General features: G+C 39.5%; 1 protein-coding gene across 2 annotated transcripts in view; it reads left to right on the top strand.

The window, feature by feature from the left end:
• Positions 1-299: 299 nt before the first annotated feature.
• The window catches only part of LOC146472959 (small subunit processome component 20 homolog), a 54,124-nt gene continuing 27,555 nt past the window's right edge, over positions 300-26,868 (top strand). The window contains exons 1-21 of one of the 2 annotated variants that reach the window (XM_085118708.1): positions 300-906; positions 3,940-4,246; positions 5,220-5,468; positions 8,483-9,000; positions 9,698-9,904; positions 11,850-12,069; positions 13,130-13,442; positions 14,065-14,314; positions 14,726-15,217; positions 16,332-16,498; positions 17,225-17,421; positions 17,881-18,021; positions 18,286-18,569; positions 19,346-20,120; positions 20,802-20,936; positions 21,386-21,657; positions 22,628-22,707; positions 23,080-23,327; positions 23,695-23,834; positions 24,584-24,740; positions 25,588-25,686. In XM_085118708.1, the coding sequence (XP_084974834.1) occupies positions 398-906; positions 3,940-4,246; positions 5,220-5,468; positions 8,483-9,000; positions 9,698-9,904; positions 11,850-12,069; positions 13,130-13,442; positions 14,065-14,314; positions 14,726-15,217; positions 16,332-16,498; positions 17,225-17,421; positions 17,881-18,021; positions 18,286-18,569; positions 19,346-20,120; positions 20,802-20,936; positions 21,386-21,657; positions 22,628-22,707; positions 23,080-23,327; positions 23,695-23,834; positions 24,584-24,740; positions 25,588-25,686 (5,760 nt within the window). In that variant the 5' untranslated portion in view covers positions 300-397. Of the gene's footprint in view, positions 907-3,939; positions 4,247-5,219; positions 5,469-8,482; positions 9,001-9,697; positions 9,905-11,849; positions 12,070-13,129; positions 13,443-14,064; positions 14,315-14,725; positions 15,218-16,331; positions 16,499-17,221; positions 17,422-17,880; positions 18,022-18,285; positions 18,570-19,345; positions 20,121-20,801; positions 20,937-21,385; positions 21,658-22,627; positions 22,708-23,079; positions 23,328-23,694; positions 23,835-24,583; positions 24,741-25,587; positions 25,687-26,868 lie in introns of both variants that reach the window. The other variant, XM_085118707.1, reaches the window with a different exon arrangement.

Below are 26,868 nucleotides of genomic sequence, written 5' to 3'. Positions count from 1 at the left end.
TTACTGGGTATGTGTACATATCGGTATGAATCTTGGGGAGCGAATTGTATCATCAATCAAACCCTAGTTTCGTTTCGCCTCCATTGGTAAACCATTCACACGGGAAACATGAAACGAAAAATAGAGAGCGACCAAATAAGACGAAATATTAAAGAGCGCTGCTAAAAATTAGGCCAGATCGCAGGTTATAGCAATGGTGCCCGCCCAGTGGCCGTGGACAAATACTCTCCCCTGCTTGTCCGCGAGGAATCTGGAACGAATGCTGAAATGAGGCCCAGTCTTTCACGTGTAAAATTCAACATGGCGGCCGAAGGTGGCTACAGACACATGGCGATCGTCTTTCGCACATTTTCTAGTTGAAAAGAATAGTTCGACTTGTTCAATCAGATCAGACGTTATGGTAAAGAGAAAAGAAACGAATACGCACCGGTTTAAGGGATTTTCCGAACGTATTGCCGCCATCAAGATCGATGTGACTCACAGAATTCAAAGAAGTGCACAAATCCCCGAGGACGAAGACACGTTCTTTTGTGAAGCTCTATCAAAATGGACAGAGCTGAACTGTACGTTACACTTTCAGAATTTTTCCTCCAAAGTCAAGGAGTACGTGCAAAGTCTTGCACAGCTTGTTCACCACAAGGAACAAGTTATAGAACTTCTAAAAGAACATTTACAAGTTCACGGAAGTCTCGCTCTTCAGCCGTTGTTGGATCTTGTAGTTCAGTTGGCTAAAGATTTGCAAGCGGACTTTTATCCTCACTTCGGAAGTTTCTTCAGTATATTTGTTTCTTTAATGAATCACTGTTGGCAAGATGTGGATGTTTTAGAGTGTATATTTACAACTCTCAGCTATCTATTCAAGTTTCTTTGGAGGTACATGGTGAAAGATATTCGCAGCGTGTTCAGGTAGGTCCTGGTTACAGTTTTGCAGTCTGTAAACAAGATATGACTTACACAATGCAAGTGTAAGTTTAAGCATAAGCAAAAGGCAAGGGCAAACCCTTGGAATACCAAAATGCATGGCATGTCAATCATGCAGAATGAGTGTGTGTTCGATGGTCTGCCTAGCAAGATGTGTTGGTTGGGAATCAGCTACAGTGTAAATAATCTAATATTGTTAGCTTTGAAGTACAGTACCGTGCAAATGTAAGTTGACAGTCTCGACTCGAAACTCGATCTTCGATCCTCAAAGCTCGAGTTTCAAGTATCGAGTGTCGAGACGCTCGAAGAATTTTTCGAGGATCTCGATGGCAGATTTCGAAACTAAAAGATTGCAACTTTTTCGGCGGCTGTTTTACAAGCTGAGAATGGAAACACGTGCGATCGCTTTTAAGGTTCTCCGCTTTTAACCTCGCTAAACCAGTACGCTGCACATAATTAACAATTATTCCACGAGCGCGCGTTGGATATGAGATGATAGATAGCCAACGAGGCACGTAGCGCCAAGTTGGCTATAATCATCTCATATCCAACAAGCGCAAGTGGAATAATTGTTTTATTAAAAACAACCGAGAAATATTGCTAGATCTTACTGATTTCGCTGTGCAAGAACGACCAGAAGGCAATTTAATGGTCGCCATTTCTCGGCCATGGTATAATTGCTCATATACCATGGCCGCTAAGCCAATCAAATCCCTCGAATTGCATTATACAATGATGCAGTTTTTAATAATTACTCTTATACTCAGGGCTTCTGATAATTCGCGGAGAAAAAAGTCAAATTTCGCGAGATTTTTGGAGACAAATTCGCGGAGAAAACAGCCGATTTCGCGGCAATTCCGCGGGAATTTTCGGGGCAAATTTTCCCGAAAAAAAAAAAGAAAAGAAAGCCAAAAAGAAAGATTCCAGAAAAAATAAGATACATTGGAAGGATGTCAAATTCAGGGCAGGAAAGAAAACACAAAAGTTCATCCAACACAGTTCTCAAGGCAATTGCACTTGTTTCGAGCTACAAGAAAAACATAAGCTTTATTAAAACGCCCGGCCAGTTAACCCCCTTTTTCAGCTGCAATTTAGAGCCGAACACAGCAACGCAATAAATTTCTTTTCTCTCCTTGGTCTCTTGTGTTGCTTTGCAGTTTACAAGGCAAGATTGTTCGTGATCGAAGGTTCAAATCCATTTGTGAAGTCAAAACATTGTTGTGTCTTCGATCGTGTCCTGCATGTACGATTAAACATGTGCCTGCATTACTACAGACAGCAGTTTCCTTTCCCACCCCGTATAGTGTCACCGAAAAGTCTTCTCATTTCTTGTGCCCAGTTTTTTGCAACATTAATCTAAGAACGCCTGGTAGTTATGGTACGTTATGTTTACTCGTGGCAGTGACGAAATTTCAAGATAAATTTGCATTTATGGAAAGTAAACAGCCCCAGTAGCCAAGATAAGTTTCAAATATGTTGTGCCGACATGTATTTGGTAGGATTTTTAACGAATTTCACGGTATTACACGTTTTTTTGTGAATTTCGCAGGATTCCAGGGATATACCTGAATTTCGCGGCTCCGCGACCGCACGAAATATCAGAAGCCCTGTATACTTAAAACTTTCGTATCAAAACTTTGAAAGCAGCATTTCCTTGATTAAAAACGCTCAATACTTTAGGTTGTAATCGACAAGGAACAGAGAAAACGCTAGAAGAGCGAACTCTCTCTAGCTCGAGCATGCCCGTGAGCACATCGCTACAACAAAAACGCAAACACAGTTGGCTGTCTCGCAGAGTTGGTTCCTGTAAAAGGAACCGAACTGTGGCCTCTGATAAGACGTGTGAAAAACTCATCACGCGAAAAGTTCTTTGTTTCCCTGTCTCGAAACTCGATGCACTCGACTCAATACTCGATGCACTCAACTCGAGCCTCGATACTCGAAGCTTTCGAGTTTTTAGGATCGAGGATCGAGTCTCGAAGTTTGAGTTTTGAGGGACTGTTCACTTACATTTGCACGGTACTGTATGTTGAATGAAATGGTTATTTTACAGTTCGGTTAGTGTGTGGCACCTTGGCTTATTAGTTCACCCACACAACAGTGAAAAAAATTTGGAAAGAAGCAGTCTTTTTGGCTATGTACACCATAAACAAAAAGACATGTACTATTGGTTTATTTTATTTCAAATGCAAAGATTATTATATCAGCTTAGTGCATGTTAATGATTTCAGGCAATGTATGACATCTTGGCCTGCAAAATTACTTGACTGATAAATTATGTTACAAGTGTTTAATTTGGGGTCCAAACAACTTGATTTTCAGTTGCGTACAGCTTTTACAAGATAAGCCAAGACTGCATTCTAAACCAGGCTTGGCATGAGCAGCAGTCATTTAGACACTTTCCTTGCTATAATGATTTATTGAAAAAAAAATTTAATTACACCTATTAATGCAATCCAATTAGGCTGAAGTACAACTCAGAAAAGAAAAAAACTATACATGTATATGACCCATGGCCAGAACAATCTTAAAGAATTCAAAAAATCTTTCATGACTTAATGAAATCTTGGGTTTGGATTCAATAGAAAGACTTTTTTAATAATGTGTTGGACTCAGATTTGCCTACCATACATGTATATCACACTTATGTCTAGGATTTCCCATCCTAAACCCCTAATAACGTTCATTTGCCATAAATTTATCCAAAATACACTGTCTAACTGGTAATCAGCTTCTCTCCCTCCGCCCCTCCTCCATTTCTCTCTCTTTCCTTACCTTAAGTGTCTGTTTCAATATTAGTCTGTCAGATGTCAAGTATAATAAAGAAGCTACTGTAGTCGGATTCTAGTCTTTTTGCTGTTTTGACAAGAGGCAATACTCAATGGTGATCAGAAGATCTCTATTGCACCCTGTTTACATTCCTCTGAGTTGCTAATAGCCTTTCACTGTGGTACATCTATTACATGTAACTATACAAATTCTTCAATATTATTTTATTATTTCTTCCTTTTGGAACAGTTTATACAGTCCCCTGCTTATGGGTGAACAAAAGTACTACATTCAGCAGTTTGCAGCAGAGAGTTTCTCCTTCCTTATGAGAAAATTGAAAGACTCCAGTCAGCTATTTGACATACTTTTCTCAGCACTCAGCACTCAACCAGATTTGTGTCAAGGTCTCGGTTTCTTGTGCTTTGAAATGATCAAAGGAGTCAAGTATCAGTTCCACTCCACAACAGATTCAGTTTTGCCCGTGCTGTTTGGGAAACTTGGAAGTTTTCAAAAGAAGTCAACTGGTGATGTAGTACAGAATTTACACTGGGAGTTGGTGGGTACAGTACGGTAGCTCTGAGAGAGCATTTTTATAATGTACTATGTATACTAAGGTAGTATTGGCCTTGTATAATTTGTGGCTGATCCAGGTGAAGGAATGTCTGGCCCTACACTTTGTTAACCCTAATATTAAAGAACAAATTCTCCTATCTTGTCCCCATACTTTTCTGACTTGTGATCTGATCCTTAATTCTCATGACCTCAGGCATTGGAGAAGCACTGATTACAAGGAGATGCTGATCACTGTCAGGGCTTAAAAGGTTAAGCAAGGAATTGAATTCAAGGAAATTCTGAAGTTTGCATCTCACCACAAAAATACCTACAGTATTTTACCTTTATATAGCAATGTAATTGAATGAAAGCAAAAATTAAGATCGTGAATTCAACACAGAAAGTTAATGTACATATAACGTTTTAAACTGTAACTGTAACTTTTTTGCTGTTTTTTTTTTTTATTATTCATTTTTTTTTTATTTTTACTTCTTTTAGCCTAAATATGCTTTAAACATACAGGTAATTTAAATTAATTTCTTAGCTTTGTTTTATTTCTACTCTGTCATTAATCTGTTATATAATAGTGGGAGCCCATTATTTAAAAGCCTTGTGGTTTCTCATCAGCTTCCTCACCACCTTTATTTTATTATTATAATTACACTTTCTTGAATTTATTTTTATTGTGGCAAAAATAAACTTTAAACTTGAAAGTTTTAATGAAGAAATTAATGCAAAAGTCACTTAGTGCTCTTTTCCAGGCACAAATTACTTTATTGATCATCAGCGAAGGGTTTTAAGAATCAGTTTACAAATATGGCACCCCTTCACCCCATATTGACTTATTTTTAGTTCTTACCAGAGTATGTTTTGCAGAAAATAATCCATAGTCAAGTACAGTATGAATTTAAAGTTTGCTTGTGTTAGCTGTAACCTTCTTTCTTCTTATTATTATTTTTTTAATTTTATGTGAAAAGGTTTTCCAATCCCTTGTTCACATGCTTGAGAGAATGGCTAAACACACTGTGAAGGAACACTGCCACATTGTTGAAAAGTCTTTGGTTCAAGAACTGGAAAGGTTATGGAGCATTTATAACGAGAAACGGCTCATAGGTGACAAGGGAGATACCTTGAAGAGTCAGATGTCTTTTGTGTTGAAGTTAATGGATGTTTGGGTTTCATGGAAATCTGGCAGTCTTATTTCTGATCCAGTTAGGTTGTTCAATGTAAGTACATTGTTTATCAAGTAAAGCCTCTTCTTTATTATGGACACATTGATTTTTTTCCTAACAGCTGGTTCAATGAATTCAAATTGCTTACTAGTGTAAGTGACAGCAGTGACAAACAGGATAGGACATTTTAATTATGCCCTCTTTTCACTACAACTACCAGAATTCCTTGAAGTTTTTTTTGTTTTCCCAATGATGCTAATTAGAGCTATCGTCATTTACTTCTTACTGGAATTATTACATAATTTGAATTTGAAAAGCAAAATAAAATGAGTCCTGGAAATGCCCCATTCTAGAAATTAATGAAAACTTATGATTGGTTTAAAAGTCATGACGATGCCTTTAGAATTATTTAAAAGTGTACACTGTAGACTTTTTGGAACTGCAGCTGCACGCACTTGACATCATCATTATGAGATTTCTTTTACTACAGTAATTCAACACAACAATGTCAGTGCTCCAGATAACTTTCAAAATCAGAGAGTCAATGAAGAATTTTAAGGGGTCAATAGCTCTGGTTCTCCCCAAATCTTCTTATGTCTGCCATTCGTTTTGTCGGGTCAGGAAGCCAGGCTGCACAGGTTTTTGACCTGAGACCCCTTTCTTATCTGGAACACTGCAATGTTCTTGCTAGAGCAGGGCTCAAAGTTTATTTTTGGCTTTGGGAGCACCTGTGCTACCAGGTGTAAATTTCTAGGCGCATTTCTGAAATTTTAGGCGCACAGCTAAAAATTTTAGGAGCACAACTTAAAATACTGGTAGCACCAAAAAGAAAAATCAGAAGCTTCAGACATTTTATTAGTGATCGTTGATAATGGTGTCATGACGACACCGACACGTTGTTAATTTCTTTTTCTTATTTTCGCTTGTTGATCATTAATCAGCACGGTAATCTTTTATTTCAATCATGTGTTTGTTTCTTTCAGTCTCTTACTGCATGTTTGAGATAGCAATAATACTGTTACATTTTTTTGAATATTACATGTTATGGTACATTCAACAAGATAATAAGACAAAACGAAGGTAAGGAATAACGTCATTGAATCCTCTCGATCAGACGAAATCCTTCAAGTCCCACCGATCACCCGACTGAAAGTAATTCATTTGGCTACTTTCTGTAGGCAAGGTTAGCTTGCCTTGATCTCTGTCCACTGTTTAACCACTTCACAACTGCTGGAGTTGGGTCAAATGTGTTGGAAGGCAGCGGCCGGTTGTTTGAGAATAAATTTTCTTTTTGTAAATGAGCGTTTCGAAAAAAATTAGGGAGCTTAAGCAACGACGACGGCAACGGTAGCGAAAACGCCGCAAAACAATAGGTTTAATGAGCAAAAACTATCGCTCTGCGCGTGCGTTTTACACTTCGGTACATTTCTTTGCCGTCCTCTGCAAAACATCAACGTGAAATGACCACAATGAACGTTTTGTGGAGAACGTGAACGCAGGACGGTGAATTTTTCATTTTCTTTCTTAACTTATACGCCACTCCTACCAATTTGTTTCCTGGATAGTTCGCCATTTTTGTAAAAGTTGAGCGAGTTGAAATAATTTCGAAGTAGCACAAATGAAATAAAGATATATTTCCTGGTGACGTTTTCGTTGCCGTTGCCGTCGTCGTTGCTTAAGCTCCCTAATAAATTAGATTGTTGACAGCGCATTGACTTGACTGTAACTCTTGAAGAAAAAAAGTCTCTTAACCCAGATTGTTTAAACGTTCTTGACTCTTTAATATCGGCAAAGCGAACTAAACTGCGCGAGAAGCACGTGTTTCAGAAGGTTGCCTTCACTCGTACGTGTCAGCGGTGCGGTCACATAACCGAGAAGAGTCTGGGGTAAAGTCTGGGGTGGGATGAAACACGGACAAGAAATGGACTTGAAGAAACAACAAATAAAACACACTGATGCAAGAAAAACGGTGTAACTTTCTTCTGTGGAACCTAATTGTGTTACATCCACATTTGAATTTATTATTTCAAGCTACTGTTTCGTGTTAATCAGGCAGTGTACACAAGAATTGCCAGGTGAGGAAACAAAGTGGCCCCAATTCAGGCGCACTGAGCTTGAGCGTTTTTAGGCGCGTGAGTGCGATCACATATAATTTTTTAGGCGCAAAATAAAAGATCTACTCGCATATGCGACCAGCTGGTCGCTAACTTTGAGCCCTGTAGAGACTATTGGTATGCCACCACTTTGCTATAATTTTGTATACACACATTATATGTACATGTATTTACACACTGTAATAGTTGGCTGTTGTGTTTGTTGTATGAAAATATCACAGTTAACCTACATTGTAATCTTGTGTTTGGGCTTCCTGTGTCTATCAAGTTGGAGATATCAAGACTCATGAGCACACCTGTGGCTCCATAATGATAATTATTTTTTTTAGTCTTTATTAAAACACCAACTCCTAACAGACATAAGAGTTTTGCAATGTCATGCAGAAAGAAAAAAGATGCAGTTAAAAAAAATGCAACAAGATTAAAATAAACAACATAATTGACAAAAGAAAGAAACTGCAAGGCATTCTTTGATCATTTGTTTTGATGCCTTTGATGTTTCTTTGATTGAAGGTTCTGTCCAGTTTGAAAACAATTATAATTAAGGATTTCTTCAATCCCTCCTCATTTTGCCATTGTTTTTGTATACTTTATGGTGAGGAAGAAAGAATTACTGCTCACAGTCATTCAAGTATGCAATAATTAATTATTAATAATAAATAATTATAATAATAATAAAGTGTTTAAGTAATTAGCTTGCCACTATGTTATGCAAATTCGCTTCAACTTAGCCTTTTTACAAACCGCTTTTTTATCATTAATTATGTAACCTTGATAATGGCGCAAGATGCACCGAAACGTCAGTTCCTATCACTAATATTTCTTGTTTCATGTATTTCTAAATCATTTCTTTTAATAATAATAATAATAATAATAATAATAATAATAATAATATAATAATAATAATAATAATAATCAATTACAGTGTAATTACTTTATCTTGTTGTCTCTTAGGTTCTTCAGACAGTGATGACTAAGGATTTCATATCAGGTTCTGTTGGCTACCCATTGCTTAAACTTGCATCAACCCTTCTGCTGGAGTCCTTCACTGAACTTTCAAGAGATCGACACCACAAGCAACTGACCGTAAAAGTCTTCAATTCATTTGACAGTCTTGAACATATATTTACTTTTTGTAGACATCTTTTACCTTGGGAGAACTTCAAGAAAGACATTCTGCCTTCCTTATTGAACTGCTGTCAGTCAGAGCTTCAAAAAACCTCATGTAATGTACAAGAAATTGTCCAAATGTTGACAGAGGTCATTCTTCATAGCTCTACAGCAGATTCTGGTGGCCTTGAATTGGGAAGATTAAAAGGCCTTCTGTTCTTTCCTAAATGTGGTACGAAGCAAGGCGGACAGATATTACAAGCTTTCCTTGATAATTTGATCATACATGATGATCAGGCTTTGATGGATAAGGACAGGCTTTCTTTAATGTGGGGAACCCTTGTATGTATTCCTTGTATCAGGTGAGTGTGATGCCAATGAGGTAATGTGATATCTTCCTTATGTTGCTCAGAGATATATATTTTTTAACAAGAAAAGGTACAACTATACTGAGTTTAAATCTCAGCATAAAAATTCCTCATAACACAGCCCTGAACAGGTACATGAATGTACACTGTGTGTGGCCCCTTGCTTGTACTGTTTATAAACAATGTATTATGCCAAAGGTAAAATGAAAAATAATATCCGTCAGCTGTGTGGCACTCACACAAAAGCTATAAAGTTGGGTAAATGGTGGAGAAGTGCCAAACATTTGAAGAAATTCCAGATATTTTGGGCTTACATGTAGCCCTTCATCACACTTGACTTCGACTGTTGAAGGGCTAAGCCTGAAACATCTCGAATTTCTTCAAATTTTCCCGTTCCACTGGAACTTTGTTTATTTGTCTCAGCCATTTGTTCTCAGAAATTGTAATGGTTATGATTATTATTTTGGTAACAGGACTTTGTGTCATGCAATTCAGTCTGTAATCATATTTGTGATGAAACAAACTCAAGCTATGCGGTCGTCTGATTTTGTTAATCACTCGACGTACTGTATGGTTACAAACCGAACTGGACTTCACTCAGTCCTCAGTTACCATTATTAATCAGCAGTTGTAACCCCATTTCATACATGTACTTGTGTATGGTGCTAATCATTCTTTGTTGTATTCACAGTCCATTAGATATTCCTCAGTGTTGTGGGCGGCTCCTCAGACTAATCAATTCAGTCACTGAACGCCTTATATCAAACAAGATTGCTAGAAGTCACGTGCAACTCTTGAGTGTGTTAAGCCAGGCTGTTCAGTCGTACAGTCTGCTTGTGTCCAGTGGAGAGCAGCTTGCAAGGCATCTAGACTACAAGTTCATTTTGACATTAATTAGGTAAATTTCATGTTTGTTCATATCAATTTGATTATATCTTTATCTTTTAATTATCTTTATCCATTTCCACATAATACATCAAAACTGGAATAATTCCAATGATTATAATTATTATAATCATTGACAAAAAAATAGAATGATGATTATTCTAGAAAGTGATGCAGGCATACTCGGAAAAAAGAAATCCGAGTGCTCCTATCAGGAGTCGAACCTAAGACCTTCCGATTACTAGTTCGGATGCTCTACCACTGAGCTACAGGAGACTCGTGGGTGCTAAGGTCATTAAACTAGGTTCATGGGACAAACATCCTGCATACTGCTAGGATTTGAATGTCGAACGTGTGGTATATGAAAGAAATGTGATGGTATATTTCCAGCCTGGTGAATGAATGGCCTTAGCTCCCACGAGTCTCCTGTAGCTCAGTGGTAGAGCATCCGAACTAGTAATCGGAAGGTCTTAGGTTCGACTCCTGATAGGAGCCTCGGATTTCTTTTTTCCGAGTATGCCTGCGTCGCTTTCTAGAATAATCATCATTCTCATTCATTCACCAGGCTGGAAATATACCATCACATTTCTTTCATATACCACACGTTCGACATTCAAATCCTAGCAGTATGCAGGATGTTTGTCCCATGAACCTAGTTTAATGGCCCTAGCTCCCACGAGTCTCCTGTAGCTCAGTGGTAGAGCATCCGAACTAGTAATCGGAAGGTCATAGGTTCGACTCCTGATAGGAGCACTCGGATTTCTTTTTTCCGAGTATGCCTGTGTCACTTTCTAGAATAATCATCATTCTCAGTCATTCACCAGGCTGGAAATATACCATCACATTTCTTTAAAAAGAAAATAGGTTTTACTAATACTTAGTCGTTAGCCTGTGAATAGACCTTTATTAATTTAAACTTTTGATGTAGGCCAAGTAATGAAAAACTATTTTGACATCGCTGCAAAGAGCACCTTATAATTAGACAAAAAGCCAAGTTTGAGAGTCCTGTCCTTTGAAATAGCGATCGAAGATACAGTGTATATTCCGCAAATTCAGGACTTCTAGCAGACGTTTGTATAAAGGCGGACAAATTGTTGCACGTTTCCATAAAAACGTCTACAACATTTGTCAGAATTGATGACGCTATATCTTCGCTATTTCAAAAGGCAGGACTCTGAAACTTGGCCTTTTTGCTAACTTGGCCCAGCTTGTAAATTAGAAGTGTACATATGTAAAAGTTTTATTCACGACGGTACTTACTTTTGCTACTGCGCATACGTTCTGCGCATCTCGAGATACTCGGGTTTCCTATGGGTGGTGCCTACTAATACAGGGATATTTAAAACTATGTGGAGAAAGCAGCACTTAGCAAGTGCTCTTGGTATCAAAAAAAAAAAAAAAAGAATTGGGATAACCATGCAATTTTCAGACATAATAAAGCTTCAATTTGGAAAAAAATCAACATACATTGCTTTGTATTTTACTGTTTTTTTTTTTTTTTTAATTATTGTTGTTTAATAATCTCTAAAAAAAAATGCGTGGTTACCCCCAATTTTCTTTTTGGATTGCAATAGCCCTTGCTAAAATCTGCTTTTCCCGCATAGTCACAAACCGCGCAAAAATACTTCGGTATTAGTAGGCACCGTCCTTAAATTGGCCTCAGGTTTATCTGATGCTTTAGGTCTTGCTGACCACAAAATTCAAGATATAATTTGGCATCCTAGTTTTCTAAATTTTGAATGCCTTCGGTAATCTTTCAGTGTTGTAAATAACACGGTATTTCGAATGCTCCGTTCATATGTTCCATATACAGCTATAGGTGAGTGCCTTTGTAAGTTGAGAATGGAACGACTTTTACAGTGTAGGTACGAGAGAATTGGCTGAAGAAGAAGCCTTGAAATGTAGACAGAAAGCGAAAGATACTATTAATTCCTTGTTTTATCCCATTTTTTTTATAGCTCCTGGCCTGACAATGTTCACATCCTCCAAGCTTGTTACAAACTGATGACAGTAGCAAGAAAACAAGGAATCCAGAGCTTTTTAGCCGCCGAAAACCTACAGGAAATCTACCGTCTCGTTCGTCTCAATCTGTGTTCAGCCAGTCATGTTATACGTCTCCTTACTCTCAAGCTACTGACTTGTTTTGAGCAGCAAGAAAGAACTTCATCAGAAGATAAGGTACATTACCACAATTTCACTTGTTGTACATACGTACAGCATGCTTTGTGTTAGTTTCACTCCTTGCCGAAATAATGTAACTCTGGACGCTTTCCATTTGTCAGAAATGGCCGACTAGAATGGTTAGTTTGTAAATGGAGTGCGCCGTTTTGACGGCCAGGTTCTACAAATTCTTCGAAATCACACACTAAAAAATTGTATGCACCATTTTGAAGGAATTCAAAGATCTCCTAGAGCTCTAGTTCTCCGTCCCTCAAAATGGTGCCCACCATCCGTGGAGTGACCGGTCTGGCCAGCCAGCTCTGAAAAATGGACAGAACCCTTAGCTGAAACGTTCGAACAGAGAATTCTTCTTGATAGGTTTGCAGGTCCCGCTCAAACATAACCGTTTATGATCGTTTCCACTTGAACACGGAACTTATTCTCCTTATTCTCTACCCACGTAAGCGATCAAGAACATTCCAAAACCAAAATGAAAATATTTTACAAAGAAAAACAACAACAACAACAAAATGTCTGAAGATGAGATTCTTGAAAATGTAGATTGTTACACGTAGTTTACCTGTGGACAGCAAAAAAGGGCAAGATTGGTTTGGTCTTCCGTTTACACACAAACGCTCAAGAACGGTCGAAAAATACATCAACATCGGTGTGAGTCAAAGGAATAAGTGTCTTCGTTTCTTCGTTAAAACGAACGAGAATGCATGTGTGTGGGTGGGTCTGAAGGTTGTAAAAGCAGGCTATACAATAACTGATTAGTCTGGCCAATCTTAACAGACGTAAAAAGCATAAAGAACCCATCAGAACTCGAACCAAACGTTGGAAAAAGCGTGCAACAAAGACGTAATTACCAATCGCAAAGCGTAGAAGAGCGGTTGTATTAGCTCTAACTGGTTGAGAAAGTGGTGCGAGTTGTTATTGTTGTTTTTTTGTTTGTTTGTTTTTTATTATCACAGAGCAAACTTTCGACCCTCAAGTCTAAAAGCAAAGTGAAACGGGATTCCTTTGAAACTCGCCCACCAGGTAGCTTTTTGAATAACTTTTTCTTTTCTCATTTCAGTGTCCTCTTGCCGGAAAGGGCTCTTTGTTTCATTTGTGCCTCCAAGCTGAAGAAGTTCCTGCACGTTTGGAAACGTACAGAGACCGACTAATTTGTCTTCAGAGACTCCGCTTCTCCGGTGGGTTCTACGACACCCTGCCAGAGTACTGCCGAGAAGCCGCCCTTCTATACCTGTCCGGCATGCTTTGCGTTAATTTTAGCCCTCTGTGGGATCCTGTCATTGAAATCATTGCCAGTTTTGCTCAAAGTTCAAATGTAAAGCACTTCTGGAAAGTTTTCAACGAGCTTCTGAATACGGCTGCAGAGAAAACAGGTAATGGCGCATCAGTTCATTCAAATACACTTTCCTTGACAGGAAATAGCCAACAAAAGCATCAGAACATCAGAGTGTTTTAATTTTTTGACGCAAAATTGGTTTCAAACCGAGAAATTCCGTGGGTTTTTTTCTAAAATCCACATGTTATGTAAGTCCTAACAAAAGATAGGTTGAACCTTCTGTGTATATTTTTCAATGCTCTACTTCTCAAAGCACCGTCTTTGTTTCAAACACTGCTAGACGTTTGGAAAACTGACCCTGGTTTCAACACACGTTCTCCGAAAAGACCATGGCATGGCGGCCATGTTGAATGACAAATCAAAAGGTTCTGTCATCCAGCATGGCTGCCATACCATTATCTTTTGAATCTCTAAGGATTGGTTGCAAACCACCTATTATTCCAACCGTTCATAGGCCGGTTAAACTAGTTCCAGTGCCTCTTGCTTAACGATGGCTGCCGTTTCAGCTGGCTTGTCATAGTGTACATGTAGGAAAGGTGGAAGTCGCAGTTGTCTAGTACTCAGCACTGACCGCTTTTATGAAGGATTCATAGTCCTTCCTACAGGTACAACAAAAGTAATTCTGCAATATGAATGTTTTTGAATATTTTGACTTTTAGAAAAGGCCCTAAATGAAGAAATGGACACAAACGGCAGCAAGCAAGCACGCATCAAAAATGGTGAAGTAGCTGGCAGTAGTCTTGATGAAATATTTGACAGGCATAACTGTGCATCGCTTGGTTCACAACAGGAAAACAGAGCAGACCATGCCAACTTCCGGTATCTGTTATGGAAAGCAATGGTTTCCTTTCCGGAAGTTGCGGAACAGAAGTCACGTGATGTAGTACCGCTGTTCCTAAGATTTGTGAGGTAAGAAATAGTACTTGGTACTTCAGTACAATAAGAAACTTTGAAGTTTCTGAATATACTGTACAGCTATCAGAGGTCACATTCTCAAGTTCAACCGCCATGCCTCCTGTAAAACTTGGCTGTACACAAACAGGAGCCCAAGCTTACCATTTTTAACAATGTTTAAATAGCTATTTAGCCACATTTCTTACAACATCGGGAGCTTTAAGGCAAACAATGCTTTCTGTTTTCATGTTCGTGAGTACATTGCGTGTATTCGAGAAACGACGCTATTGCGAATTTGAGTTCGCAAATAATCCTGTGGTAAAACGTAAATTTTGAGGAGCCTCTTCTTTGCAATTTTGTTCCTGTGCAATAAGCAGTATAAATAAAGGTAAAGTTTTAGTTATGTGCACGATTTTTTTTCTACAGAAATGAATATTTTGTGGCGATGGAAAACGTAGCCCCATCCCAAGACATCCGAGCCAAGCAAAGCCCTGATCATCATGAGGCACCCCCCACAGATCAGATCAGCCAATCAGAGCCCGGAAAAACTGAGGGAGATAACTCTTCAGAACCACAAGACAACGTACACAAGAAGAGGCACAAAGCGGCTACAAAATCTTTGTGTATTCATCTGGGCCTGTTTACAGTGTTCAAAAATCCTAAGGCACTGTTCAAGGAACCTGAGCTGAGGCAGCTGTTCATGAGATTCTTAGCGCACAGAGAAGGCGAAGTTCAGAAGCTTGCAGTGAAATGTCTCATGACGTACAAGTTGAATTATCTTGAGCCCTACAAGGAGAATATAGAGCGGTTGTTAGATGATGAGAACTTTCGCGATGAATTGGCGCATTTCTCTGTTGACGAGGAAAGCGGTATTGTGGATGCGAGTCACCGAGAGGGACTTATGCCCATTCTAATAAGGTTAGTAGTGTCACGTGACAGGACGGGTCACGTGACACGTGTTAATGATAGAATAATACTTTGTACTTGTAAACGTCACCGTGGGATTTGTTTATGCATGACAGCGATTGCAAGTGCGAAATTAAATAAATGTTAACAGTACTAGCTCCACTATTCGGATATTGTACGGTTTTTTGTTTCCTCAAAATTATCAGGCCCGGTTGTTTAAAGAGCAGATAACTTTATCCAGTGGATAAATCGCTATGTAGCGGATAAAAAGTTCTTCGGCTACAACATTTTATCGGGCGGATAGCGTCTTATCCACTGGTTGAAGTTATCCGTTTTTTGAACAACTGGAGCCAGAAGACACAAGATGCCCCTGTCTGTATAATAGAGACCATTGGGTTCTAGTACGACCACGGCTACAAGTACGAAATCGGAATATGAGATTGACTGCAAGTTTTTAGCTAGTTTTTAGCGAAGTGCTAAGAAGAGATATGGTAGATATATCCTAGGAAGCTTCATTTTACTCTTTGTGAGTGACGAACTTTACGCAGTTGTTTTACCGGAATAATGATAGCTAACCCCTTTAGTGATTCCACGAGATCACCTACGTCTCGAGGACTCGTTTTCGCCATTACGTCGTTCTCACAAAAACTCGGAATAAAATGGCGACGACTATGTCGTCGTACCCGTACTCGTGCTCCTACCAGAATCTAAGGTCTCTATTAAACTATTAGAGAAAGACTTAGTGAGTTTTTAAAAGTTAAAGGAATTACAAATTTTTGGCGCTCTGTTTATTCTTTTTTAATCTTATGTTCAAGACATTTTCGTTCTACTGTTTGAAACCTGCATGAATAATTCATAACTGCGCGAATCCGAAAACGAAAAAACATTGTAAGAGAAAATAGAAAACGTAAAGCTAACAAGTATAATACCCAAATGGGTCCGTCACGAATCTTTTGTTTATATTTTCCATGGTTTAGCCACTCTCATTCGGTGGTTGCCTACGAAATTTGAGCTACAGAGTTAAATAGCAGTGTTCACAATTTTTGGATTCGCACTGTAGAACGAAAGATGCGCCTTAAAAATTCAATGCTTAAATATTTATTCAGTTGTTTGCATTGGTTCGCAGACTTTTGTATGGCAAAATGCAGCGGTGGACTGGGGCAGGTACTGGTGGTAAGGCTGGCATCGGAGTGAGGCGAGCTGTAGTGCTGAGGTTCCTGGCCTCCTGTCCTCAAGAAGAAATACAAATTTTCATGGACCTGATATTTGCGCCATTTAAACACCTCTGCTCCGGTAAATTTTATCATTTTAGATCAAGGTTATAAGTTTTAGTGGAGGAGCTTCTAATCCACTGTACGGAAAAAATATGGCGGCTGTACATTTTACCACAATACCTTCCGAACCTAACACAACCAAAAGGCACAGAAAGCCTTATCTCTTGCGAAATTCGTCCCTGTACTAACATTATTGTGTGTGCTAGGTTTGAATTTTTTATTTTTTTTCCTGTGCTATTTTGTGAGCGTGTTAAGGGATTTCGTACGCTAAGAATCATGGGTAAAGGTACCCGCAATCGCCATCGTTTTTGGTATGGGGGATTCTCTTTTATCAGACTTTGCCTGAGATGCATGTTGCCTTTTTCCTGATGTCATATCTGCTAGTAGCGGTATGAAGTCATGCTGTTAATGTCCGATTTTAATCTCGGGAGTACTAAGGCACGGGATTTGCGCATTCGATTGGAAACAATTCCCGCAAGAACAAATTTATTCGTAGTGAAATCCGTTTTTGATTGTGTGCAATCCTGAGCGTGTATCTCCCTTGGTGGTTCCTGGCGCTGTAAGTGTACACTACTTTCTCCTAGAACAGGCCCTAAATAGATAGATTAGAAATTATTTCTTATTTCTCTCAGGGAGAGGAGAACGGGTGATTGGAGAGCCGAGCAGCGCGTTTTATGTTTAAATTAGAACGATCTAATTAATTTTCTGATGGTTGTCTTTTATTCGTGCATATTATCAACAGCAGACAATCCAGGTGTGATCACGACAACAAAAGACCTCTCCCGTGTTGTACCTCTGAAAAAACAACAAGGCTTCCTGGGAATGGTGTCTCAGATTTTGGACAAGCTGGGAATCCTTGCCGTTCCCTTTCATCCTTCCATTCTGCAAATCATTCTCTCTCTTCTCTCAACATGCGTACTGGCTTTGGAGCAACGAGATATGGTAAGTTAAGCGGGCCTTAAGCTTGCCGCACACTTTAGGAAAGAGTTCAGCAAACTGCCTCGCGAGGCGATTAGCTCAGCTGTTTCATCACGTGTGCGGTTGAGTTTTCGTAAGTTTTATATCTGTCGTGTTTGGTATTTGAGATTTCGCCTTACGAGACGAAATCCTCACGAAAACTCAACCGCACACTTGAGGAAACAGCTGAGCTGATTGCCTCGCGTGGTCTCGCAATGCCTCGCAAGGCAGTTTGCTCATCTCTTTCCTCAAGTGTGCGGGCAGGCTTTAGGTTATAAAGCAAGCAACCTCCTCGCCTGATCTTCAAAGACTAGCCTCTTCCCTTCTTTAAATCTTTAGGTTCTGACGCCTTACTGCACCTTGCTGTGAATTGTCCTCTCGTTACATATGGTCCCGCATCAGTATTTTTATTACGTTCACACTTTTTTCTTTAATCGTTCGCAGGTTCAACCATCTTTCATCTCACAGCTGAAGACGGTTCGTCAGTTGGCCATAACTCGCCTGACCGAGTTCTTTGAGTTGATGTCAGATTATGACTTTAGACCCATCTGTGATGCTGTGTTCTCCTCCGCCGTATGGCCGCAGGTAAGACCTAGGAGTCAACTGACACACCAAGCGCAAGAACTAAAAGCGAAGTTTTTATCAGACTCTGTCACCTCATTTTTGATCAAGGAAGAGCCGAATTTTTAGACTTGGCGTCCGCAAATTGCCACAATATTCCGGTTTCAAGGCCCTTCGGTTAACAGCCTTATAGCCTAACCTAGCGCTAACCCAGAGTAACTCACCATGAAAACTTGTAGATTTTGTTCACAGACCGCGTTTTGACGTGTTTGTTTCTTTTTCTTCCAGGTAGAGAAGCTGCACCAAGAAAGCATTCAACACCCAACAGCACTCCTCAAACTTCTCTTCGCTTGGTCTAAGAATCTCCGCTATTTTCCCTTGCTCTCGAAAAGACCACTTCAAGACCCGGACCTGTCAATCATGTCGTGTGTGTTTGCCTGTCTGCGTGTTCCGTCGGTGTCAATGGATGTGGTTGCTATGGTAATGGAGATGACAGACAATCTTCTGTCCGGAAGCCAATCAGAGATGGAAGATGAAGAAGGTGATTTACTGGAATGTGGCTCTGAACTAACGTAAGTAACACTGCTGAATTGTAGTAGTTTTTCCTGTTTCGGTTTTGCACTTACACGCCGCGACGCGGTAAAACTAGTTGACAAATGTCGTCCCTATGCCTTAGAACGAAATGATGCAGCACTGTTTATGTAAAAATTAAATTGAAAACCTTTTGTAGAAAAAAACTAGTCTTTTAATCATTATTTTATAATTCCTTCCTCATCTCAACTTAGAATGCCAGCGAGGTCGCCATTTTGAATTTTAGATAAGCTGATCAAGCTTGAATCGAGAACTAGAATCGATGGCGCAATTTTGGTGGGGAGATCTGAAAGCCCTTAGGCACTCGTGGTCGGAACCTCCGACTGATTTCCGAACTTTATCATTCGCCCAGGGTTCCTCTGTTCCAGGCCTAGTACTTCCTGGTCTTGTATAAATTACACTGGAATCTCGATTATCGGAACCTCGATTTTTCGAAACCCTCAATTCTTCCGACCAAAAGTCGTTTTCCTTGAATTTGCTTCAGTCAGATTTTTACCTCCGATGTTTGGAACTCCCGATTTTTCGGACCAAATTAGTTTCCCTTGGAGGTTCGAAAAATCGGTATTTCACTGTACTGAAAATGACTGCCTAATAAGAAAAGATTGAACTGTCGTAAACCTTAACTTCAGACTCCTCCCTCCCTTCAACCCCCTGCAAATTATCATTGCCTATATCGGAAGAGAGGCATCCATGTCTCTCCATTCCTTCGTACTGTATTCTATTCATGCGTTAATTTGTGTAAACATTATCTTTTTAGAGTACCCTCGAATTACAACCATGAAAACAAGCCCAGCTATGGAACACTGTTAGTTCTCCCACACATTTCGGAGATCCTTGATTACCTGAGTCGTTCTGTCAAACAAGCGGTCGAGAACTCTAGAAAGAGCAAAGGAAAAGTGGTTCTTCCTCCTCGAGAGCTTTCAGTGCTATCCAAAATCAGTCCATTTGTGAAAGACGCTCAACACTCCGCTATTCTGATAGAAGTGCTGTTGCCTTTCTTGAATTCTTCCCAAAAGGACGAATCAGCCAACAACATTCTGACGACCATGAAGAGCCTTTTGACAAATGTTGATTCACCTAGAAACTTCGTCACACCTCTGTCGAAGCTTTTCTCGCAGATAAATGCCCGCAGCACCAGACAGTGCCTGTGCGAAGTGTTTTTGGAGCTTGCAAATGTCGATGTCAGCTTCTCTTCGAAGATGTCTGACCTTCTTGCCCAAGTAAATGCTTGGAATGCTAAGCGCCTTGAAGAACCTGATTACGACGCTAGGCTCACTGCCTTTGCGAATGCAAAAGTTCTCATCCAACACGGCGAACTTAAAACAGAGGAGATTCTACCATTGTTACATAACTGTGTTTACTTCGTTTTAAATAGCGATGACTTGTCTCTAAGAGACAGCGCTGGAAGTTGCATGAGTTGCATCGTGCGATATGTTGTACAGCGGAGTGGAGAAAAGGATGAAGCATTTCATGTTCTTATCATGAAGTGTCTGCTACCGGCTTGCAAGAAAGCGCTCTCTTCAAAAAAGGAGGTAAGTTGTTTTAAAAGCGTTGACTTCGTTTTATCGTGATAACTGTATTTTTTTCTGTAATATCGTGTTAAGTCGCACTTTAATTAATTCTTTATCATTGCTTTTAGTTAAGATCTTTGAAATTTTCTTGTTTTTGTTTTATTTTCATTTTTGGCTTTCGCCACCTTAAAACCCAAAAGGTAGCTTTTCTTCGACTTTGGTGCGTGCGAAGGTTCCAGTGTAGGCTTGGCTGATCAATGCGTCCATACCTGATAGCCTCATGAGTGTGTTCGCGCGTATTTAAGCCAAGATTCATGCTACGGTAACCAGAGTTGATCTCTACCTGAAAAGCCACGATATTTTTTAGCCTAGTCAATGCTGGATTGGTCTTCTCAGTTTTTAATTTCTTTAGCTTTCATCAAAAGCCAGCAGTGTGAAACTATGGGAGCTTTCCATTTGTCAAAACTGGCCGGCCATACCGGTCATTTTGTAAAAGGAATGGACCAATTTGAAGGATAAGTTTTTTCCTACTAATTCAAATTTCTTTAAAATAGCGCGTACCATTTGCGGAGTGATTATTTTCAAGATTTTGCAGCATCATCCCTTCAAAATAACGCATTGGATTTACAGACTGGTCGGTCTGGCACGACCAGGTCTGACAAATAGAAAGTACTCTACGTTTCACTATGTTTCTGTCCACAGATTGCCAGGAACGAATTTCTAGGTGTGCTGTCTACGATGGTCCGTGAGTTTGAACACGATTCCTTCTCGGATCTGAAGGTTCTGTTGGACGAGGATCCCGAGAAGGACTTTTTTGAAAATATCAAACACATACAGGTGAGGAAAGATTTCGCTTCCTTCATCTACAAAACCTTGTTTCTTGGCGATGTGTTTTTCTAATCTGGACTTTTGAATCCGGTCCCGCCCCTCCCTCGGTGCCATAAATTCTGAAGTAGACAAAAGGTCATCCACTTTTAAAAAGGAGTCAGAGGGAAGAAAACAAGGAATAGAAACTTGCTTTACTGCAGAGTTATTGCCAAGTTCAATAAATTTACCGAATTTAATGATGGTTCATTGAAGTTGAGAGAGGGAAAAGACGAGAGGAAATAAGGACGACAAACATGGACGACATTTAATTTTAAAGTGGGAAAGCTATTGAGCAGATTAAGTTACGTTGACTTTTTTTCCCATTTATGACAAGATAAACTTGGAACTTACGTATGCTTTATCTGTGACTGAACTGAAGACGTTTCGAACTGAAAATTTTATTTTTTATAACTCTGTAGCTCCATCGCCGTATTCGCGCGCTTCGCCGCCTGCAGTCACATTGTCAGCAGCATAGCCTCAGAACCACAACCCTGACAGCGTTTTTGTTGCCATTGGCAACGCACTGTGTGTTTGATCACACGGCTGCTAAGGAGCACAACCTTGTTACCGAGGCTGTCACCACTATTGGAACAATATCGGCGAGCCTGCCGTGGTCCAAGTATTGCTCTCTGTTGAGACACTATTTGAAACTTCTTCCTGTTGAAAGGAATTTCCAGAAGGTTGTCGTCAGGTAAAGAGTTTGATGTTTGTGTTTTTATTTCCAACCAGCTTATAGTTTCCTAAAGTGGCTAGGTATATATATGAAATCTCTAAGCCTCCAGCCTTGATAGCAAAGCCAAAGAGAGGCTTTTACGCTGACGTTTAGAGGCACTTACGCCCACAGGTAGTTCTTATGATATGTAAGAAAATATGGCTCTAACATGCTGTGAATGCTCAGTACTTCCTGTGGTGCCGTTTATTCAAATGAAAGCTACTGAGAAAGTACTTTCCTGTGGTGCTGTTTATTATGCTAACTTTTGAGTATGTGGATGAAATAGACCCTTCTCTAAAATGGCGGCAATAGATTTGAATGAGTTAAAATTGAACTGAATGAACGACTGATACCAGCACTGGAAAGAGCACCTTTACTTTAGTAACCTTGCAAAGTTTCAGCATATCAGGTGTTATATCAGCTTAGGAAATGTAAGATGAAATTTGACAAATTTACAGACGTTTGTATGACTGGGGGTATATGTCATACCCCCAGCCATAGAAACGTCTGCAGAGTTTTCATTTTTCAACTTACATTTTCTCAGCTGGTATTACACCTGATATGCTCAAACTTTGCAGGGTTGCTAAGGTAAAAGTGCTCTTTCTAGTGCTGGTATACGTTTTTAATTTTAACTTATTTGAATTTTCGGCCGCCATTTTGGAGAAGGGTCTATTCTTGAGTGTGACAATTTGAAATAAAAGCTTCTGAGTGTACTTAACTGTGGTGCTGTTTGTTTCTACGTATCATACACAATGAAATAATTTTGGATCATTGTTATTTTGGGCCGTGCTCTTTAACTAGAGTAAAGGATTAAAGAGTTTCAGATCGAAATTCCAACGTGCTGACCACTAAATATACACGCCCCCACCGAGTAAATAGAAAAAAAAAACATTATTGAACGCTCTTATTGTTTGCATATTTATTTATTGTTTATATTTTATTTCTCTAGAATTGTGGTCATCATTCTGAATAATTTCCACTTCGACCTCAGCACTGTTCCTAAGCAATTGGAAAGTGTTAAACTCCAAGGTACGTAGACTGGCGTAAGTTGGTACACTGTTATATTAGGCTGTTCTGCAAGAGAGTTTCCTAAGTTAGGTGACGGCAAGTTTGTGGTTATAGTCAAGGTTTCGCTTCAACGTTTAAGAGAGCAAACGGAAGAAGCAAAAGCTCCTGGCCTGAAAACTGCTCGTGTGCTGCATTGGTAAAGGGAAAGGGGCAACAACTTTGGACGATTACAAGAGTTGTGATGTTAATTCGATCGTTATTCAATTTATGACAGCCATATATGCCCATTCGTCAATCAAAAACAGTTCTATTTGTAGCTGCAGTGCTACAACATCGCTGTATCTATTTTTTCCCCTTTTCAGTTGGTAATCTTTTATATTTGTTTTGCTTCAGATGGAAACATTGCCGTGGAAAACAAAAGTGAAAATGTTAACGTTGAGAACGAAAAGGAGAAAGATGCTGACGATAAAACTGACAGTGATGATGAAGACAGTGTCAGTAAAGAAGACGACAATGACGATAGCGGAGAAGCCGTAAAGGGACAAGCTACAGACGTTTCCAAAGAGGAACTTGCTGTGCGAATCTACAACACAATCACCTCAACTATTCTGCCTCAGTTACACAAGTGCGTCACTAAGAAGGTGAGTATTTAAAGGACAAACTGCGACGGCATTTAGCGGCTATTGGCAAGGTTTCGCGTCAACATTCAAGAGAACAAACGAAAGTGCTCTTGGCCTGAAAACCGTTCATGTGCTATATTTGTGAAAGAAAATGGGCGATAACATTGGACGAGTACGATAGTTGTGGTTCTCAATTGATCGTTATTTAAGTCATGACAACCATGTATGACCATCCGTCTCTCTGTCCGTTTCGTCGTTCCTTCGTTCCTTTTTTCATCTCTTCGTTTTCTGTTTCGTTTGTTCGTGCCCTGAAAACTCAGTCAGAGAGTCATTACACAGTTCATTTGTTCTTCCATTGATTCATTGAAATTTCTTGTTTTTCTTGCAGAACAAGTCCGACAACTTTCACCGTCTGAGTCAACAGAAAGCAGAAGATGAGCAGGACGTCCTACGTGTCCCCATTATTCTTGCTATCATCAAACTCCTTCAAGCCTTACCCACACATGCGCTACACTTGCATCTTCCAGGGTGAGAAAACACGCAATTGAAAATACACGATATTTTTTTCTGGAAATCAACAAATGTTTTTTTGTTTACTTATTTGTTTTTGTTGTCGTTGTCTTTATGTGTGTCTGTCTTTAGTAGACAACGTGGCTAAAAAAAAAAAATAAATAAATATACCGTTTTTTTGCCACATTGCAGAATCGACTGAATTAAAGGGCTATAAATTTACAATCAATAAATAATTAACTACTACTACTATAGGAACAATAAGAATATCTTAAATAACTTTTCACATATTCAACTATTTACTAGCGAATGAAATAAAGGAACCTGAACGCTGGGTACGGCAACAACTCCTATCAGCGTGAACATTATATCTATTGTTGCCGCCGGGCCGCAGGTTGTACCTATGACCACTAGTTGATCATTTTGAGACATCTCCTGAATATATTTACGGCAGAGCTGAGTTCGTCTTTCTTTCAAGCTGCTAAGGTTGGTAATATTTAGGGTATCTAAGTAACTATGGCGTGGATAGATAATATGTAGTGCCCTTTTTGTTAATAAGCAGACGGGGCTGAGTAGTTGCTAGAGGTGGTGACTTGAAATCGATCCGAAGATCTCCACGCCTGAGTTGAAAGTCTGCCTCTGTGACCACTTGTTAGATTTGCAGTACGACAGTCCAGCCTGTTTATTTTTATTTTACTTTTTTATTATTATCTTTTGTTTATTTGTCGTCTTCCTAATTGTCACTGAGCCCTGTATTTTGTTCGTAGACTTCTTCTGCGAGTTTGTCAGACATTAAGGAGCAGGGCGCGAGAGGTGCGTGATGCAGCGCGGGATACCCTGGCAAAAATCACTGTCTCCCTTGGAACCCAGTACTTCTCGTTCGTTCTAAAGGAGCTCAGAGGTTCGCTCACAAGAGGATACCAGGTGATAGCTTATTGCCAAAAGAGAACGTAACGTAACGAACGCTGGATAAGTTGTGAAGCGAAGGGATCCCAGAGGCGAAGAGATTTTACAGCTATTCTATTAGTTGTCTCTTGGTATCAACAAATAAATTTCCATGCTACATTGTCTACTCTAAAAGTCAAGATGTAATTTAAGCGATCATCAAGGCACGGCTCGCTAAACCCTTTCTGTTTCAACCTTTAGTAAACATGCCTTATATAATTTCAGAAAGAGATAATGAATAGACAGCACCACAGAAAAGTACTACAAACGAACTTCCATCTGAATGGTCACACCTTAGGATTTTATCCAGACTCAAAAAGTTAGAATCACCAAAGTACAGCGTAATAAACAGTTTCACTGGAAAGTAGCACGAGTTGGAGAGCATTCATTCGAACGGTGATACTTATTAAAAACAACATGACGTGTACATGCCAGAAGGTTCGACTCTTGGCCTCAGATCAACATGCATATTCCCCTCACTGTTGTTCATATATTTTCTGTGCTACTAGTTCGGAGAATTTGTTAACTTTATTACTTTCATCGTTGATATCGTAAGAAGAATTTAAGTGCTGGTCACTGTTATGGCTTTGATCTTTAACGCGATTCTATCAATTGTTCTAAATTGTATGCAGTGTTACAGTCACAGCCGGCCAAGCGTTCCCGTCGTCAACGGGCTAATGAATTCATTCTTCGAAAATTGATTTCGTTCGTCGATTCAATAATCCATTCATAAAATGAAAAATCCAATATTCAAATTAGCCTCGATTCAGTAAATACGTGTTGTTCTCATTAATGCAAACGACTGATTTATTATCATTGTTTTCAGCTTCATGTCCTCAGTTTCACCTTGCACACGTTGTTGGACAAAATGAGCGATAACCTCTCTCCAGGGGACTTGGATTCGAGTCTGCCGGGATTAGTGGAGGTGAGGGAACCATTTGTCAATTGCTTTGAAGGGTATTCACGTTCTTTGCAGGTTACCATCCAATAAAGTAACAGGCAACTGTCGCCTTGCGGACACCTTGCTATTACGGACACCTCGATAATACGGACAACATCTAATTCCCCGGCTAAAATATGTTACAGACGTTTGGCTGTTATAAATTCTCGCTATTACGTACTCTCGCTATTAAGCACACTAACTGGTGCTCCAGAGGGTGTCTGCAATAAAGAGAGTTGACTGTATTCACACCGAATTTTGGATTGATTACAACTACCGCCCGAGTAATATTCACTTGAAATGTTGATTTGCCTTAGTGCAGAGCTGTTAACAGCTGTGAAGTGCTTAAAGCCAATGGCGCTCCTTTTTACGAGTGAATGCAATGAAACGAACGTAGAGTGGACTTGGATTCACTTGGTCACTCAGCTGTAAACTCCCAGGAGACTTGAACCGCTAACTTTTTGATAAATGACAGCGGGCTCAAATAAACACGAAGGTGTCTGACTTACTTACGACATAATTACTTGTTTTAGTGGGTATTTTTTGCTGGTATGCGTGAAAGCTTTAAGACAATCGATAGTGTCCTTTTTAAATTGTGAGCTCACTTTCTATTCGTTGGTCGAGAAATGGACTCGCATCGTTTTTTTTTTGAGGGACTTTATTCAGTGGTTTGTTGATCTATTTTGAAAATATATTTATATGTCTTTCAGTTGGAGCTTAAATCTGTAGTACATATTTTAATGAAACGGTAAATCAAAAGAAGAACTTCTACAAAATAATCGACAGTTAAAACAAAAGAAATCCGAGAGTTCACAGCGAAGAAATGTCGCTTCGAGGAATCGGCCATCGCAAATCATCACCGGGCCGTGGCCGCGGACTTTCTCGGAAATGTTTGAGCGCTTCTGGGAATCCACCAAAGAAAAAAAGTTGTACCAAAATACTATTCCAAATGACCGATTCTTCATATTCCTATCTAACAATGCTCGCGAAATTTTTGGAAAACGTGCTCCGCGTTGGTCAATAAATTCGCTTCAAAATTGACTCGCAATTCTTTCAAATCGCTTCCTTTTTGGTCGCCTCGAAGCTAAAATTGTACGCGTTCACTTTTCAGGCGTAAAAACGGCTTATCTGAATAAATTTTTCATTTAGGAAAGCTTTTCTCTCTCT

The sequence above is a fragment of the Pavona decussata genome, unplaced genomic scaffold (assembly GCF_977016875.1).
Source record: "Pavona decussata unplaced genomic scaffold, jaPavDecu1.1 SCAFFOLD_95, whole genome shotgun sequence".
Classification (NCBI taxonomy): Eukaryota; Metazoa; Cnidaria; class Anthozoa; order Scleractinia; family Agariciidae; genus Pavona; species Pavona decussata.
Note: the sequence above shows the minus strand (reverse complement) of the source record. Positions and strands in the feature narration are given on the sequence as shown.